Source organism: Pelobates fuscus, chromosome 11 (assembly GCF_036172605.1).
Source record: "Pelobates fuscus isolate aPelFus1 chromosome 11, aPelFus1.pri, whole genome shotgun sequence".
Lineage (NCBI taxonomy): Eukaryota > Metazoa > Chordata > Amphibia > Anura > Pelobatidae > Pelobates > Pelobates fuscus.
The window spans coordinates 14676268-14696524 of record NC_086327.1 but is presented as its reverse complement, the minus strand read 5'-3'; the positions used below and the strand labels follow the sequence as shown (position 1 = coordinate 14696524).

Below are 20257 nucleotides of genomic sequence, written 5' to 3'. Positions count from 1 at the left end.
GTGAAGAAGTAACCAAAGGAGGGAAAATCAACATTTAAGGCTGTCTTGTAGTCATCAATCACCTCTTGTTTTGACACCACTGGTAGAACTCCCAACACACGAATGTTTGGCCATCGTGCTAGTTGTCTGCTCGGGTATACATTCAATGTTGAACATGGCTTAACAACAAATCTGCCTAAATTCTGCCAATCTGAATCCACGAGTCTAGTATACATAAGAGGATCTATGTTCCAAAACAACTGGAGTGACAGAAGTTCCCAGTCTTCTGTCACTCTTGTGGAGTGCAACACTGTTTCAGTCAGGCTCCGTCAAATGTCATGAGTCTCAATTTACATCAGTTGGAGTGTCAGGGAACCACTTGCACACCAGATGATGCAAATTACATATCCAATTTATAGTGAAGAGCATAGTAACAATTGCCTTCTAAAATGGACTGGTGCTGAAGTTGTGGTTTTCTACAAGAAACCTTATACAAAGCTTGGCCACACCTGAAATAGCAGAGGGCTTGTTAAATAAATACTACACAAAAACTGTGCATATACAAATACATACATATATAGAGCGCATTAAAATGGAAAAAAAAACACACAATACCATTAATCTGTCTGTGGTTCATTATTGTATGCTCTACCACATACGTTAATCTATTTTAGCTCAATTTTATTTATGGGAGTTGGATATATTGTAGTGACTCTCAAAAGCAACATAAAATGTGTACTTTACTAAAGCTATTAACACTAAGCACTGAATACACAAATCCTTATATTTACTTGATTATTGAAAACCCCCTAAAAATGGAATACTGCACAAAAATAAAATTAATCATGCTAGAGAGACAATCTAAATACATTATTGAAAAAAAAAACATATTCTCAAAACTCTTCAAACGTCATATTCAGTTCTCCAAATGTTATCAAGATTTTTCTAAGATTCTAACACATACAGTATCTCTCTGAAAAATACACAAACGAGTGCAGATGTGTTGACATAGTAACAGTATCTATCTAACAGAGCTCGGGAGATTGTGTATGATGAAGTATATACCCCACCACTCATCCCCTCCCCTAACAAATTGTAGAATGTTCTTTGCTATAATAAAAATGAAAAGTTTAGATGTGAGTTTTGGTAAGTCACTCCATAGTTTGGCTATGGCAGATAATTGCATGATTTATGAACCCAGTGAACTGTAAATTCATTTGTGTAACACGATCATTTGCTAACCATATTGAAGCAGTTTATGGTGGGTCCAAAATTTCTTTAAAATATTTTCCCATGAAGAATGTAGCCTAAGTACCTCTGTATGCGTTAATGTCTGATTATTGCCATATTGCGAGAGAGCTCACAATCTAAAGAAACTTGCCAACTGACTCTTTTATGCTCGTCCTAGTGAATGTGAATATAAACATCACTTTAGATAATATGAATTTCACGTTTTACATTTATATATGTGTCTTAGAATTGTGGTTGTTGTGTTTCCAACAAATCTGATAGCAAACCATATGCGGAAATCTGCATTTGTAAATATAAACATATTTTTGTTTTGATATTCACTGTAAAGAATGTATTAAGCATTAGTTTCTTCAGCATTTTGAATTGTGCCAGTTGAGCTTAGAATTGTATATTAATGTCAATTTAAATGACTTAATTACAAATATGAACATAAAAATATTATATCACATCACATTTCTGAGATATCGAATACATTTGTGGTCTAGTCGAGCTGTCCACCAGCATTGTGATGTAAAGAATGGCCTTCAAGAGAACTTTGTTCCAGGAAACAAATAAAGTTAAATATAAACCACTAGCCGATCCAAATGAGGTACTTCTTCCACTGTTTCTTAGAAAAATAGGACTTTTGAAACAATGTGTAAAAGTTTTAAATACAGAAGATTTATTATTATTTTTTTTTTTTTTTTTAAATTCTTTATTTTTGAGTGCAGGTAGTTTAGTACATACATGCCAGTAAAGCCACAACAGCAATAACCGGTCATTCTTGGTTACCAGACATATGACATTAAATGATACTGCACAGTTTTATATTAATAGAGCTTAAACTTAAAGCATAAACATTATTAAAAAAGAAAAGACAAGTGTAAAAAGCAAAAAGAGAGTATTATCATACAATAACATCAGTCCCACAGGTCTAAGGATAGTGACATGTTACAGTGGCTGTAGCGGGGGCCATCCCCTTCGGGTTAAATGGCGCAACCATCCTGCTAGGGCATTGTAGGTAACTCGGTGTATGCGCACCAACGAGGCCGCATCAGCCTATACCGGCCATTGTAGTTTAACGAAGTGGTGGGGTTGAGTGATAATGTCCATGTTTAAATCGGTTGGGCTTAACCTTAAGTGAAAACAGTCTTAAAAGATAAAAAGTTAAAAAGATAAAACATTGATGGGAATAACAGAGTGAGGATGTCTCCTCATTTTAGTATCTACCCCATAAGTCAAAGGGGGGTGAGAAGTGTAGGGGTCAGTAGCAGGGGTATACACCATTGGGTATGCTGGCTTAGCCGACCTGTGGAGGTGTTGCAACTCATGAGGGGAAGTTAATATTTGTCATGTCGATGAACACCGCATGTCAGCTGCTGCCACAACGACACTATTCGGGCTTCCTAAAAGTCAGGTGGTGGTATTTTAGTCCTCCAATTTTGTTTAATTGTACAGCTGTACATTTGCACAATTGTATACGTTTAACCAAGCGGGATGTTGGCAAGGTAAGATTAGATACATTAAAATAAGGTATTAAAAAAAGATAATGGTGGTCATTGTTTGCCATTGCTAGAGCCCCTATGCCATAGGAGGTAGCGTGTGTACACATGTCGAAGCGGGGCAGTATCTGGCTATAGGCCAGATGGCTAAACAGTGCTTAGGTTTTATACATTAGTTACAGAAATATACGAGAGGCAATTCAACACAATCTGAGGCATGGTGCGAGTGAACTATTTAAGAGTTCCTGTCACGTGAGCTTTAAATGTTTAGCTTTTTCTGTTGTGCTACTGAATATAGTTAGTAATCGGCTGTAGTGATATCGCTCAAGATGCCTGTAACCCTGTAAAATATGTGTCGCTTCTCATATTTTCACAGCCCCTTCATAACCTACAATATGTATCTGCCAAAGCTCTATAAGACAAAGTAATATAAAGTAAAATAAGATAAAATAACAAGGTACTTTTCATGTCTTTCTGTCACAGCACACAATACTACCTATTAGCTAGACAGCACGTTAAATATGCTTAAGATGCGGAATTGCGGCACAGGCAATAAGTGAATAACAGTATAATACAGTATGATAGCTTGACCTTAGAGTCTCTGGGGGGTCCCCCATCTCCTGTCGTGCCAGAGGTGAAATTAAGCTTTTTATGTGAGTGTTCGTGACGTGGGTCTCGGTACGCGTCCTCTTTGTTCGTGTCGGAGGCTACTTTTCCCCGTGGTCAGGGTTGCCCACCTCGGGTGACTGCGGGTTGCGGGTATGTCGTGGACTGAGCGGGAGTCTAATGATAAGTCACAAGTTTTTAAAACGATAATAGAAATGTGGAACCTTGTGGCGGGGGATCAGAACTGGGATCCTTAAACTTAGCGGTGTAGAATGGTTGTGTTTTATATCCTCAAGTCTCCGTCTGGGCCTCAAGTACCCAGCGTGTTGCGGGCGGCCCTCTGTGCTTTAAAGGCCATAGGGGACGAGGTGGTGGCCCCGGAGGGTCGGAATGCTTGGACTTTGGTCATGTCCCAGGTGTGAGGGTGTTGTTGTCTTGAAGCTTGACCGGTGCAAACCGGATCTGTTGATAGTCCTAGCGCCAGCAGCACTGAGTCCATTTCTGCAGCCTCCGTTAGGCGGGTTGTTGGTCCCCCATGGGAGATGATTAAGCTTCTAGGGTACGCCCAGCGATATGGGATGGAGTGTTGGCGAAGCTTGACCGTTAGTGGTTTGAGCCTGCTCCTCCACAGCACCGTAGGCCTGGACAGATCTTGATAGAAGGATAAGGTAGCGTTTTCAAATAAGTGGTTTGCCTTGTTTCTCACGGCAGTCATGAGGGTTAATTGGGCTGCCCTTGTTCGAAGCTGCAGAATGACATCCCTTGGGGTATCTGCTGGTGCTGTAGCGGCCCTCGGGATGCGGTAGGTCCCATCTATCTCAGTTAACTTAAGTTGCTGTGGTGAGAGCAGTGAAGCGAGCAGTCTCCCGGCATAGTGTGTCATGTCGCCTGGGGCTACTGTTTCTGGGATACCCCGAATTTTTACATTTCTGCTCCTATTCTGATCTTCGATGGTGTCCAGGCGGCCGGTGAGTTGGGCCTGAACGCGCTGCAGCTCCACATTTTGGGCTTCTACTTGTGTGCACCGGGCAGAGAGATCTTTTGTCTCCCCTTCAGTTGTTTTAACGCGCCCCTCCACCATTTGTATCTCTTCCCGCAGGGTGGCCACATCTGCGGCAAACATTGCGCGGAGGTGGCGTAGCAAGGCCTTAATGTCCCCCTTTGTGGAGGGCAGCTCATTATCTTCGTCGGAGGACGGGAGGTGTAAGCCCCCTGAGCTTGGGAATACATCTAGTTCGTCCATCGTTTGATCCTCGGAGGAGGCCGAGGCCTCGTCGCCATGTTGTGTAGTAGGCGCAGCGTGGTTTGGGGCCTGTGCGGGTCGGAGGAGAAGATCCCCGATATCTCGCGCCCCCGTTGGTCTCGGGGCCCCCTGGTGCTTTGACTTCTTCCCCATGTCGCTATGACTCGGTAAAGGCTTAAGTATGAGCCTTTCAGGTGGGTAAATTGCTTTTTTTGGGCTTTTTCCTGCGGAGCTCTGCTTGCACACGTCTGCTCGTTATGGCTGCTGGCTCCGCCCCCCCAGAAGATTTATTATTTTAACATTCAAAATATACATTTCCCAAACTGAGTGACGCTAAAATCAGAGAAGGCATATTTGTTGATCCTCAGAGTATAAAATAACTAAAAGATCTAACGTTTCTCCAAAGCTAAATTAGCGGTGTTGATTTATTTTAAATCTGTTGCAGAAGGGTTTTGTGGCAATAAAAAGAATTTAAAAAAAATGTGCATGTGTTATGTTTTATTTAGCATTCAAAGTAGGATTCATAATGTGAACAATACACAAGAATAATAGAGCAACTAATTGAAATTATGAGATATTAGGATGATGAATGTCACTAAAAGTCTCCTTTCTACATTCTCACCTTAAAGGAAACTATAGTGTTAGGAATGCAAAGTTGTATTCTATATACTATAGTGCCTTCTGGTCCCCCGAACTTAGGCACATATGGGGTAAAAAAACTCTTTAATCACTTGCCTGATTCCAGTGCCAATATCCCTCTGTGCTGGGTCGCGCTCTCCCTCCTCTGATGTCATACATGGGCATTCCTCATAGAAATTTCCTCTGATGCTGGATGTCCTCCTGCAGATGTTCTCCAGGAAAAGGATTTATTTAATATAAAGAATACAAAGCTCATACATCAAAAATTTAACCAATCCAATGATTCTGAAAAAAAGTTAAATTTTTCTGTTTTATTCTTCAAAGTAAGATAAACATATAAAATTATTCACATGTAAAGAAAAGACTTATATAATGTTATGTGTTTTAAGTATAAAAAAAAAAGATATTTAATAACAATATTAAACTTAGTGTTACCGTTATGTTTTTGCAGGATGGATTTCCCTATCTTTCTGTGAGGATTGGTCGTTCACATTCCCAGAATCCATCACTGTCTTTACAAGTTCCAGTGTCACTATACCTTGCACATTCACCTCTCCCAAAGGCTACAGCGATGTCCATATAATCTGGTACACTTACAATGTTTTTAGCTACACACAAGTTTTCAACAGCAAAGACCCCTCTGCAGTGTTACCGAAATACCGAGGTCGGACTTTCCTCGTGGGAAATGACACAAACAGTTGCTCGTTGAGGATTGATAATGTTATTGAAAAAAAATATTTTTATCCAGGAATAAATGACAATATAAACTCTCTTAAGCTCCAGAGAAAGAAAGTACATGTCATTATCTCAGGTAATTGACTTTAATATGCATCAGAATGCTTGGTTGTATAGGGAGAGGTATTAGCAGTAGAAAGAGGGAAGTGCTCATGCCATTGTACAGAACACTGGTGAGACCTCACTTGGAGTATTGTACGCAGTACTGGAGACCGTATCTTCAGAAGGATATTGATACCTTAGAGAGAGTTCAGAGAAGGGCTACTAAGCTGGTTCATGGATTGCAGGATAAAACTTACCAGAAAAGGTTAAAGGATCTTAACATGTATAGCTTGGAGGAAAGACGAGACAGGGGGGATATGATAGAAACATTTAAATACATAAAGGGAATCAACACAGTAAAGGAGGAGACTATATTTAAAAGAAGAAAAAACTACCACAACAAGAGGACATAGTCTTAAATTAGAGGGACAAAGGTTTAAAAATAATATCAGGAAGTATTACTTTGCAGAGAGGGTAGTGGATGCATGGAATAGCCTTCCAGCTGAAGTGAAGTGAGGTTAATTCAGTAAGGGGGTTTAAGCATGCGTGGGATAGGTATAAGGCTATCCTAACTATAAGATAAGGCCAGGGACTAATGAAAGTATTTCGAAAATTGGGCAGGCTAGATGGGCCGAATGGTTCTTATCTGCCGTCACATTCTATGTTTCTATGTTTTTAATGTCAGCAAAATGCATACAAATGAATCACTGAGTGGCCAGTTAACCCAGTGAATGTGAATATAAACATATCATTGTTTATATATTAATTTGACTTTTTGCAAATATATATTGGTCTGTCAGATCTTTTGGTGTTATATTTCACATGCACCTTGCTTGAGAATTATAATATTATTGATAACCCTCCTCATTCTCATGATGGACTTGATTTAATAAGCATTAATAATGCCAATGATTCAATACTGTTAGAAAAAAATCCAATGGATTTATCTACAAAAATTCATATAGATTTTGGTGACTTCTGTAGAAAAATCATTTGAACATTGTTCTAACAGTCTTCCCCAAACAAGCTTATACTCACCTAATGTTCTCTGTTGTTGATATTTTTGAGCATAATTCTAAAGAAAAATAATAATTGACTCTCAAGGTGACCTAATTACTATGTAATCTAAATACAGAGTCGATTAGATTAAAACTGACTTGATATTGGTCTTCCTTTGTGGAACAGTGTCCTTGCAACTACCAATATAGCAAAACAAGAAAGAGGTCATGTGTTTTAGGAGCAGATATAGGATAAAAATCAGTTGAGAATTAGGTTAAGAATAAGGTGCATTACAGGGCACTGTTCCTCAGAACATTTGAACATTGTGTTGTCTCTACTTTTTCATAGATCTAAATTAAGTATTGTAACTTAGCAGCTAGATTTAATTTATCGTCAATATCTCATCAACTGCCTACAATACTCTACCCTATTACCTACCGACATGCCCTGTAAAGCATCTAATTTCACCTACATTTCTCACTTTAGTGAATAACTCAAGAAGACTTTAAATTATTTCCACGTATAGTGGTTTATATCAGGTTGACTGATTCACAGACAGAAGAAAAAAACAGTGGATTTTGTTCTCCCTGAACCAGCAAAAATTGGTCCAAGTTGAGCTTCCTAGTGTGCTGAATGAATGCATATTGCTATTATCTTTGTGCTTTTATCAACTGCCTAGTGCAAACATTTTTTTTTTTCAGACTGGATATTTATATTCCCAGAATTCATTCAAGCATTGAACGGTTCGTGTGTGGAGATTCCCTGCTCGTTTACTTACAAGAAACATAATGATGATTCCAATTTGATTTGGTTTAGTTACCATCTAACACATTATCCTCAAATATTCAATAAAAGAAACCACCCTTTTGTGGAATCAGATTATAAAGGCCGTACATCGCTGGTGGGAAATGGACCAAATAGCTGCTCTTTGAGGATTGATAATGTGCAACATAATGAACAATACTTTCCTGGAATAAGCAACTATATAAATTCATACACTCTTCTCAATCAAAAAATAATTAGGGTCAACGTCACAGGTAAATTATCATTTTATGAATAATAACACATCTGTAATTTCAGCAAATGAAAAGTAATGAGATTGTTCTCACTTGGTTCTCATTTTTGCCAAAGCAGACAATTTTCTCTTTTATTATTTTTAAAATCAATGAAATCTCTGTTTGTAGAATCATATAAACAAAAATAGTCTTCCTGTATGAGCTTAGCAGTTGTGTGACTAGGCATGGTTACATAGGGACTAGTTTGGATGAATACTACAGTTGCAAGAAAAAGTATGTGAACCCTTTGGAATGATATGGATTTCTGCACAAATTGGTCATAAAATGTGATCTGATCATCATCCAAGTCACAACAATAGACAATCACAGTCTGCTTAAACTAATAACACACAAAGAATGAAATGTTGCCATGTTTTTATTGAACACACCATGTAAACATTCACAGTGCAGGTGGAAAAAGTATGTGAACCCCTAGACTAATGACATCTCCAAGAGCTAATTGGAGTGAGATGTCAGCCAACTGGAGTCCAATCAATGAGATGAGATTGGAGGTGTTGGTTACAGCTGCCCTGCCCTATAAAAAACACACACCAGTTCTGGGTTTGCCTTTCACAAGAAGCATTGCCTGATATGAATTATGCCTCGCACAAAAGAGCTCTCAGAAGACCTACGATTAAGAATTGTTGACTTGCATAAAGCTGGAAAGGGTTATAAAAGTATCTCCAAAAGCCTTGCTGTTCATCAGTCCACGGTAAGACAAATTGTCTATAAATGGAGACAGTTCAGCACTGCTGCTACTCTCCCTGGGAGTGGCCGTCCATTAAAGATGACTGCAAGAGCACATCACAGACTGCTGAATGAGGTGAAGAAGAATCCTAGAGTGTCAGCTAAAGACTTACAAAAGTCACTGGCAAATGCTAACATCCCTGTCGGCGCATCTACAATACGTAAAACACTAAACAAGAATGGATTTCATGGGAGGATACCACAGAGGAAGCCACTGCTGTCCAAACAAAACATTGCTGCACGTTTACAGTTTGCACAAGAGCATCTGGATATTCCACAGCAGTACTGGCAAAATATTATGTGGACAGATGAAACCAAAGTTGAGTTGTTTGGAAGAAACACACAACACTTTGTGTGGCGAAAAAGAGGCACAGAACACCAACATCAAAACCTCATCCCAACTGTAAAGTATGCTGGTGGGGGCATCATGGTTTTGGGCTGCTTTGCTGCGTCAGGGCCTTAAAAAAAGATAGACTCTAGACACAAAAAGAAAGCTAAAGTTCCTGTCTGTGTCTGGAATGTTTATTTCACTAACATTTCTTTTCTACTACCTTGTTGAAGAGAATAGCATCGACAGAGAAGGGGACATGTCGATGCTATTCTCTTCAACACTAATGGCCACTAATGGCTTCACCACTCATTTTTTACAATGCACCATGCCTCTTTACTAGACTATTTTCAAGGGAAACATGCTAAGAACACTACTCATGGAGTCTTGCAGTTATGAAATATATCCTGATTTCAACTCTATAGAATAACAAAGAAATAATGCTGATTGAGCAATGTCAGCTGGATTATTGTTATATATTTCATCAATGCTGTTCTGTGTTTTGGTTAAATGTCTCTTTTGTTTAAATTCTGACTCTCAATGCCATATGATGCTCAGACTTGTTTTTAATACGCTTAACTCAATATATGAAAATGCCAGAAATGTACAAGACTTCTATGTTTCACCATACACTTGCTTTTCTTTATCTAAAGAGATAGATCTTATAATGTATGCTTATACGTTGCATTTTTCACAATAAAAATATACCAACATTTAAAAAAAAAATTGAAGGTGAAACCAGGAATTTCCTGCAAAAATGACTCCTTTTGACGTGGTATCTGTTAAAATAAAATAATGCATAAATATTTAAATTATTTACTTATACACCTACTGAAATTTCTGATAACTAATGATGTGTATATTCATCACAGATTCGCTTTTTATACCACTAATAAAAGGAGCTGATGACTTGCAAGAAGGGAAGACAGGGAGTATATTCTGCACTGTACTGCACACCTGTTCCTCAAGCCCACCTTCTCTAGAATGGAACAAGGCTGGACATCCTATCAGTGTGCGACATGAGGACATCTCAGGAGGCTATTGGAGAGTTGAATCAGAAATCAGATATTCTCCTTCCTATCAGGATCATAACACAAGCCTTAAATGCACTGCTACATTCCAAAATGGGAAACAATTTCATCAAAACACCATCTTACGTATCAGACGTGAGTTATTGCTCGTTTTGTTTGATTTTTATGTAATCTTACCATAAATATATAATAAATGCTATTCTGTTAATAATGCCATATTAATTACTTTAGGTTGCCAGGAAACTCACAGTTTGTATTCAGTCAGTAAAAGGGAAAGATGTTTTTCTGGCACTATAGCTCCCTATCGTGCCCCCCTCACTCGTGCCCCCTCCTTCCCCCATGGTGCAAAAGGGGTTTAAAACCCCTTCTGTCACTTACCTGATTCCAGCTCCGATGGGGGGAGCTAATGCACATGCCTTCCTATGGGGTTTTGGGTGATGCTGGCTGTCCTCATACATAATGTGAGTTTGTACAGCATCAGTTAGGCAGTCAAAACTCTCTTAAACACCTAAAAATCCCTCTAGTGGCTGTTTGGTAGATAGCCACTAGAGGAGGAGTTAACCCTCCAAGGAAATGTTTGCAGTTTATCAGAAACTGCAATAATTACCATTGCAGGGTTAAGGGACCTTGGACATTGTACCCAGACCACTTCAATGAGCTAAAGTGGTCTGGGTGCCTATAGTATTCCTTAAGTGTGCTTACATGTTTTAAAAACCTTGTTCATGTGCATTTCAATTAATATTTTTTACTTGTGGGCCTTACATTTTACCCTCGTCTACCTATGAAAACATCTTATCTATATATGTTTATTTATTATAAGTCTGCTCCAAAGTCCTTTAACTCCTGTACAGTGTAATACTTTTTATGTTTTGTTGGAATATTTTGAAAAAGAACACACGTAAAAGTGTCATCATCGAGACGCTAAAGACTGTCTGTGCAGTTCCCTTTTACATGTGATTTTCAGAGATTTGTGCTTTTTGCTTTGTCTATTTCTACAATTTTAATATGTGAGTTTTTTTGTTTTTTGTTTACTAAAAAGCTGTTCATTATTATGGACATTATTTATGTTAGAACTCTAGAAATACTAGAGGAACAATCAAAGCACTCAAAACACTACAGCACATTGTAATCACATTCTAAAAAAGAGAGACTACTTAAATTGGGAGCATCCGGAAACTAGCAGATTGGATTTGTCTCTCCTCTTTCACCTTTCACACCACTATTCATTTATCAAATACCACTTACCAATAGTGTCCTAGATCTGAACTACAAAGACTAATTAACCTGTAGTTATGAGAGGGTTTTTGTCTATAAATGCCTGATTTAATCAGTTGTAATTCAGCCAAGATTCTTTTAGAACTCCATACCCCTTCTGCCCTTTTATTTTTTTGTCCTATTTTTTTACTCATTAACATCACGGACATTTAGATGCATACTTGCAAAAACAGAATATTCAATGATATAATCTCTCAATGTAGCGTAATAACTGATTGATCCAAGGATAAATCTGGCTGCCATTCTGGGGTCAAGAAGGATTTTTTTTCCTAGCTTGTTGCAAAATTGTGCTTCAAACTGTGTTTTTTGCCTTCTTTTGGATCAACAGCAAAAAAAAAGCTTTATACTGGTGTTTACTCCAGTGGAGGGGCCCCTCACTGGAGTTATACATAACTGCTGATCCACATTATTGCAAATTATTTTGAGTATGGTTTTAATGCTTGTATAGTGCGATTTATTGTTTTTATTTTTCTGAAGTGTCTATTGATGTTTCTACCCATGAGATAACATTGCTATATTGTATCTTGCAGGTTTATATATATATTTATATATATTTTTTTTAAATTCTTTAAATAAAAGGCATTTTATTACCTGCCAATTATAACCCAGTGGATTGTGCCTTTACATGTGTTGTGTCTCCTAATTTTCCTTATAACAGCAGGGACCTCTTTAGTTTTTTATCAGACTCAGGGCGTTGGATACATTGTATCGGTTTAATTAACATTTTCGTTGCTGGAGAGGTTTGTTACATTTTATTTAATTTGTCTTATTGGAGCGCTCATGTAACTATATATTTTTTAAGATTCTTTTAGCCTTACAGTTAGATTGGGATTTTGCTGGTTGTTTTCTGCACATACTCCAAGTCCTTCAGCATTTAACACTTTGTGTTATTCTGCTCAATAACAAATATAATAGTTAATATATTTATTTGAAATTCTGACCTTTCAATGTCTACATTTTCAACAGCAGGCAAAACAATGCCTTACATTATAGAAAAGATAATAACGGAATTGCAATTCTAGATAAAATTCTAGAATTTACCTTGACTTTTGCAATTCTGAGTCCAATTTACATGTTAACGAAGCCAACCACTGTTATATACAGCGTTGTGTACATTGCTACCAAAACCAGTCTAATTAAAATAAACAAAAAAGTGTTGCAATCTCCAGATTGTTTATGCTCACGTTCTTAGCACTCATGATATGTGCCAAATATGACATTCTAGAATACAGCAACTTTATTTATTTTTCTGTTTATGTTTTGTTTGGACATTTTATGCTGATTTGGCAATTGTGTACTGTTTGTATCTGTAAGAATTTCGCTAAATACTGATTGAATACTGAATACAAAAACAAGCTGAAAATGGTTTCTGAAACATTTTACTAATCTAAACATGTTTCATTCAGCCAGCTGTCAATATACTCTGATATTTGGGGTGACTGGAGCCACCTGTTTTGTCATGTTTCTGTTGAACATCTGTCTGTGTTGGAGGTAAGATAATTAATGATCTATTCCCTTATATATTTTGATAATGACAATTCTACCCAGCAGATACACTGTTACACATATTCTTCTGTATGTTCTGCATACACACCAAAGGAGGGCAGATAAAATTATCAACTGCCCTATACGTTAAATAATGTCAAAATATATAAATATAAAATATTACATAGACTTTCTTTCTTACTAGTCCCCTTCTTGTGGATAGACTCTTTAATGCATCATTTTATTATTCCAATACCCATCAGGAACTGCCATTCTTTCATAGTGTAGGTGAATTTTCTCTTCTCTTGAAAGGAATAATACTGGGAATTTGGCTGTGACAGTATATTATAAAAGGTCATTAAATATTTAAGTAAACCTTGAATTGTGCTGAACTGCACGTTTTCTAGTGGAGCTTTTGTCCAAGTGTTCTAGATCATCTTATATATTGCAATTCTGTTTTCAATTTGTGAATAAACTCTAAATAACCAGCGATTCACGTTGCAGGGAATCCTGCACAGTCAGGGTCATAGGACTCTAAAGAATAAATCCACTACACTGTGTAGTGTCTCCTCTTACTAGACGTTCCCTATAAAAATGTAAAACCCATTTAAAAAAAAAAAATTTTTGATACTCGATACTGCATTCTAAAACGTTGAAATTGTCCACATACAAATTGCAGATCTTCCGTTCTTTCTTTCTCATGCCAATTTCTCTCTGTTTCCCACGGAATAGGTTGAGAAAGAGTCGAGGCGCTGCACACCGCAATGAGGTACAAGTAATTATTTCATAATAATAAAATCAATGGATAAAAAAATACTGCATGCAACATCCAGTCTATTACTGTTATTATTATTATTATTGACATGACTGTGTTATGTGCATTATAAGAAAGTCAGAGCTAATCTTGTTTATTACTCAGCTTTAAAATGAAGTAATAGCGAATGAGAATGAACATTTACCCTGTGTTTTTCTTTGCACCTGTCTCTTCCTTATTGTTTTTTCTACACTGTCTCCTGCTTTCTTATTTTATTTTCTCTTTCATCTGTTGCCATATTGGAAGAGAAAACGAAACAACCACAAACAATCAAACACGCAAATAAATAAAAACTGTAAATGGGCTCTGGCATTAAAGTCTTATTGCATTGGCTGGCTGGTCCATTTTCTGGCATCATTTGTAATATTAAAAAGTCAGAACACAGTGTCGGAAAAAGGCCCACGTATATTATATATAAAAAGTACCAATGTCAAACTAATCAGTTACATTACATTCCCAGTACTAGGAGGGAAAATGGTACATTGTCAGATAAATCTTACCTAATGGTGAACAAAAATATTAACTTGAAACTAAACAAAACCATGCATACACAGCTACATTTTCAAACAAATTTAGTTTTTTGTTTTCTTTACTTGAATGATCTTTTACTGATAACTCTATCTTCATTGTGTTTGTTCCTTTTTTAGGATTCCTCCAAATATGATGCCACATATGCCGATCTTCAAAAGAAAGATATAGACCCAGACTATGATGAGCTGGTGACTCTCTAACTTTCTACTTTTTAGTGAATTTGTCTTTTTGTTTGCACTGTCTTTTGAATACCGAATGAATACATGTGTAATATATATCATTAGTTTCATGCGGTATATATATACATACAGCATGGAAAGAAAGTTTTTTAAAAAAATCTTTTTTTTTGTTTTTTCATTTCTTCCAACATTTCGCCATACAGATACTACCAAATTCTAAAATATGATGAAATACTGGTTTACTTACAGAATTTCGGCCCACTGCTAATCTCTGGCCCCGCTGGCAGCAATAGCAGCCAGTGGGCAAGTAGTTATGAATTCTAATTAACCCCTTCAGGACGGAGTCAACAGTGCATGTTCTGATCAAAACAAAACGTAAACAAAAACTGGAATTTGCACTATATGTCTGTTCACCCGTAGTTCCCCTCTTTCATATTATATGCACCCACACTTCTTAGATATAATTTTGTTCAGGAGAAACAGGGCTTTAATTTATCATTAACTATTCATATATGGAACATAATTTATTATGAATACAATTTTCAAAAATTTGAGAAAATAAGATTTTTTTTAAATTTGTATTTCAGTCTGACATTTTAGCTGTGAATGTCATAATACTGTATTTGTAGTATTTGCACGTATTTGTAGTCAGCGATGTCTCACGAGTACAACAGTACCCCCCATTAACAGGTTTTATGGTGTTTTGGAAAGTTACAGGGTCAAATATATAACGTTCCATTTTCAAATTGAAATTTGCCATATTAGTAATGTTACCTTTGAGACGGTGTGGTAAAAAAAAGTAGACAACCAAAGGTATTGAAAGTGGGGTATGTTTAGTCTTTTTTAGTAGCCACTTAGTCACAAACACTGGCCAAAGTTAGCGTTCATATTTGTTTTTGTGTGAAAAAAGCAAAACACTAATATTTGGCCAGTGTTTGTGACTAAGTGGCTACTAAGAAAGACTGGACATACCCCACTTGCAATACCTTGGGTTGTCTACTTTTGCAAATGGTATGCCATCATGGGGTAATTCTCATTCCTGGGCTACCATACGTTCTCAAAGGCAACATAACCAATCTGTCGAATTTCTATGTCAAAAAAATGAAATGCAAGCCTTATATGTGACTCTCTAACTTTCCAAAACACCATGAAACCTGTACATGGGGGTACTGTTATTCTCAGGAGACTTCACTAAACACAAATATTAGTGTTTTAAAACAGTAAAACATATTACAACAATAATACAGTCCATAAAAGTGCTGTTTGTTTGTGAAAAATGCAAAAAACAACACTTTTACTTAAAATATCATCGTTGTAATACAATTTACCAGTTTGAAACACTAATATTTGAGTTCAGCGAAGTCTCCCAAGTAAAACAGGACCCCCTATGTACAGGTTTTATGGTGTCTTGGAGAGTGACAGGGTCATATATAGTGCTTGCAAATTAAATTCTCTGCACTTTCTCCATGTGTTGTCAGGCATGTCAATCAAATTTTAATTAATCAAATCACCTAATTATGTTAAAAGATTACTTTAATATACACATAGAATTTTAATATATATGCATTTATAGGTATTTAAATTCTACGTGTATACTAATCTTTTATGTAATTATTTGTATTTCTCTCTCTCTCTCTCTCTCTCTCTCTCTATATATATATATATATATATATATATATAAATATATTTGCGGTTATTTGCATTTTATATACAGGGAGTGCAGAATTATTAGGCAAATGAGTATTTTGACCACATCATCCTCTTTATGCATGTTGTCTTACTCGAAAGCCTACTACCAATCAAGCATATTAGGTGATGTGCATCATTGTAATGAGAAGGGGTGTGGTCTAATGACATCAACACCCTATATCAGGTGTGCATAATTATTAGGCAACTTCCTTTCCTTTGGCAAAATGGGTCAAAAGAAGGACTTGACAGGCTCAGAAAAGTCATAAATAGTGAGATATCTTGCAGAGGGATGCAGCACTCTTAAAATTGCAAAGCTTCTGAAGCGTGATCATCGAACAATCAAGCGTTTCATTCAAAATAGTCAACAGGGTCGCAAGAAGCGTGTGGAAAAACCAAGGCGCAAAATAACTGCCCATGAACTGAGAAAAGTCAAGCGTGCAGCTGCCAAGATGCCACTTGCTACCAGTTTGGCCATATTTCAGAGCTGCAACATCACTGGAGTGCCCAAAAGCACAAGGTGTGCAATACTCAGAGACATGGCCAAGGTAAGAAAGGCTGAAAGACGACCACCACTGAACAAGACACACAAGCTGAAACGTCAAGACTGGGCCAAGAAATATCTCAAGACTGATTTTTCTAAGGTTTTATGGACTGATGAAATGAGAGTGAGTCTTGATGGGCCAGATGGATGGGCCCGTGGCTGGATTGGTAAAGGGCAGAGAGCTCCAGTCCGACTCAGACGCCAGCAAGGTGGAGGTGGAGTACTGGTTTGGGCTGGTATCATCAAAGATGAGCTTGTGGGGCCTTTTCGGGTTGAGGATGGAGTCAAGCTCAACTCCCAGTCCTACTGCCAGTTTCTGGAAGACACCTTCTTCAAGCAGTGGTACAGGAAGAAGTCTCCATCACACGCGTCCAAGTACTCCACAGCGTGGCTGGCAAGAAAGGGTATAAAAGAAGAAAATTTCATGACATGGCCTCCTTGTTCACCTGTTCTGAACCCCATTGAGAACCTGTGGTCCATCATCAAATGTGAGATTTACAAGGAGGGAAAACAGTACACCTCTCTGAACAGTGTCTGGGAGGCTGTGGTTGCTTCTGCACGCAATGTTGATGGTGAACAGATCAAAACACTGACAGAATCCATGGATGGCAGGCTTTTGAGTGTCCTTGCAAAGAAAGGTGGCTATATTGGTCACTGATTTGTTTTTGTTTTGTTTTTGAATGTCAGAAATTTATATTTGTGAATGTTGAGATGTTATATTGGTTTCACTGGTAAAAATAAATAATTGAAATGGGTATATATTTGTTTTTTGTTAAGTTGCCTAATAATTATGCACAGTAATAGTCACATGCACACACAGATATCCCCCTAAAATAGCTAAAACTAAAAACAAACTAAAAACTACTTCCAAAAATATTCAGCTTTGATATTAATGACTTTTTTGGGTTCATTGAGAACATGGTTGTTGTTCAATAATAAAATTAATCCTCAAAAATACAACTTGCCTAATAATTCTGCACTCCCTGTATACATAGATATATATAGAATGTCATTCTAAGTGTATTTTGTTACCAATATATATATATATTAGTAACAAAATACAGTTAGAATGAAATTACATATGAATATATAATTTATATAAAATGTTATTTATTTATTTGATTACTTTTATTTATTTATTATTGTAATTATACGTATATATATAATATATGTGTATATATCTATTATATATATATTATATATATGTGACGTCATTCTAAGTGTATTTTAATTCTAATATATGTACTTATATTAGTATTAAAATACACTTTGTATGACATTACATATATAAAATATGTATATATATTATATATATAATATATACATATATTATATATATATATATATATATATATATATATATATAAAAAAATGTATATATATATATATATATATATATATATATTTATTTTAATTTTAAACATGTTTAATATCTATATATTTTTTTACTTTCCCACCAGCAGGGGGACTGTCTGACAGCCAAGACAGTCCCCATGCTGGCAGATCCACAGCCAGCTATAGGGGGCCATGTGATCGCTCTTTGAGAGCGATCACATGGCCCCCGGGGGCTTTTTTGCCGTGGGAGGGCTGCCTGGGCTGTGAGGCAGTCCTCCCGAAGCAGAGCGCCAGTAAGGTAAGTATACCGGGCGCTCCAGGGGCTTCAGCCGTTACGGCGTTCTATGCCACCGCAGCGGCTTTAAAGCACAATTAAAGCGGGACGGCATAGAACGTCGTAACGGCGTTAAGGGGTTAATTAATCAGAGGCTCTATTTACACCTTTTTTCCTGTTTAGAAAATAAGGTTTGGCATACATATTTGCTGTTTAATATATAACTTTTTTTGCAAAGTAGGGTGTGAGTTACCTTTTCTGCTGTCCTGTTTTAGATAAAAACAAAGATAAAAATGTCCATCATGCCATAAACTATGAACACGTACAGATTAGAAAGAGGGTATTTTTGTTTTTATTTCAGATCAGAATTTATCACCAAGTTGACGCTGGAAAGACCAATTTCAAGAAGCCAGCGCAACCGCGAAATCTTTGAAAACACAGCGGAATGTGTGCTAGCTGATGACCTGGAAAATAAATATATCGCATATAACTAATAAACGTATTATTGTGAAAAAATATATTATAATTGAAATAAATAGGAAATACAACTGTTCAAAGATTGTTGCAATTATGTATTTAACATGCTCACAGCTGTGAATTATATGCTTATATTGAGAGCGTGATTTTCCCAAGTGACATTGGGTCACTGGCATCTTTTTCTGTCTTTCGACCTGTGATTGCCCAGGATCCTGCCTTGTTAAAGTTCTCACTTTAAGTCTATATCTATCCTTCCGTCTCTCTTCCTGTGACTTGCACACTTTCCGTCCCTTCTGACTCATCTTCTTCATGATTGTTTAAAACTTAACTGGTCCAGCAACTCAAGTCTTTTCTCCTTAAATTATTGCTTCACAAATTTCACCTGCCATAGTAGGAAATTTGAAAATACGTATACACAAACTCCCAGAATTAAAATTTCACAGCTTTTTTTTTTTTAATTCTTTATTTTTTTCTGTGCATAGCATAACAATACGCTTGTGAAAGCCACGACAGCTGTGACAAGCCAGACAGTAACAGTATTAAACATCATTGCGACATACAATTGACAGCACAATTTTATAGTAAAATAATAATAATAACACGGGAAGATAGGCTAGCTGACATGTAACGTGAAATGCATCTCCTTATTGCTCATTACCGCTAGTGTAGCAGTCGATGTTTCAAAGGTCATGTGTGTACAGAGAGGCTAGGCTAGACATGTCTACAGTAGCGGAAATCATGTTTAAAGTTATGGTTGTTAGGCAATGTTTTTTAAAAGATTAAGCATGCATACAGCTTTAGTCTGGTTAGCCTTGCATCTTGTGGGTGTGTTGCGTTTGCCTAGCAGTGTGGTTGCACGTTTTTAAAAGAAATGATTTAAAAACAGCTTGTACAGGGGCTTCATTTTGCCGCCCTCATTAGTGGACGCTTGGTTGAGGCTCATAATGTAAGTAACTAGCGAAGTAACAACATATATAACATAAATGACTTGATATACCACTGGAGTTAAATTTTAACAGGAAATATAAGATTGCAAGTGAGGGTTAATATTGGCTTAGGGACGTTGTAGGCATGTGACATGTAATTGTTGTTAGGAAGGCACACTTTTATGTTTTCTGGGTATGCTAAACGAAGCAGATAGATAGGTTGGTGAGTTGAGAGATCTAGATTACTATGCAACATACTACTGACTTGTTGTTAGTTCTAGTCTGCTGTGCTGCTATAGTCACGGTACATAGGCATGAATTGCACAGTAGCAGTAACCGGCTGAGACAGTGCATATCACAGTTGGACTATGTGTAGGCAAGCTGGGAGACATTATATAGCATATAACATATAACATATAACTGTACTAAGACTTGCCATTGTTGTATATACATATTACTATTCCCTCTGGGTCTAGTTTGCCCTGCTGTGTAATTAGTTAATTTAGTATTGGAGCGTTAGGAGCAAGGATCAACAGTAGAAACATTATACTAGCAGGTTAGTGCTGGCATGGGTGTATAGTCCATGTGGAGCAAG

At 37.0% G+C, this 20257-nt stretch overlaps 1 protein-coding gene across 1 annotated transcript in view; it reads left to right on the top strand.

Annotated features, from left to right (window-relative positions):
• LOC134577131 (uncharacterized) overlaps positions 1-19167 on the top strand; it is a 44166-nt gene extending 24999 nt beyond the window's left edge. The window contains exons 3-9 of the mRNA XM_063435792.1: positions 5651-6010; positions 7677-8012; positions 9978-10271; positions 12818-12902; positions 13629-13665; positions 14358-14429; positions 18621-19167. Coding sequence (XP_063291862.1) covers positions 5651-6010; positions 7677-8012; positions 9978-10271; positions 12818-12902; positions 13629-13665; positions 14358-14429; positions 18621-18692 — 1256 coding nt within the window. The 3' untranslated portion in view covers positions 18693-19167. The remainder of the gene's footprint in view (positions 1-5650; positions 6011-7676; positions 8013-9977; positions 10272-12817; positions 12903-13628; positions 13666-14357; positions 14430-18620) is intronic.
• Positions 19168-20257: the final 1090 nt, after the last annotated feature.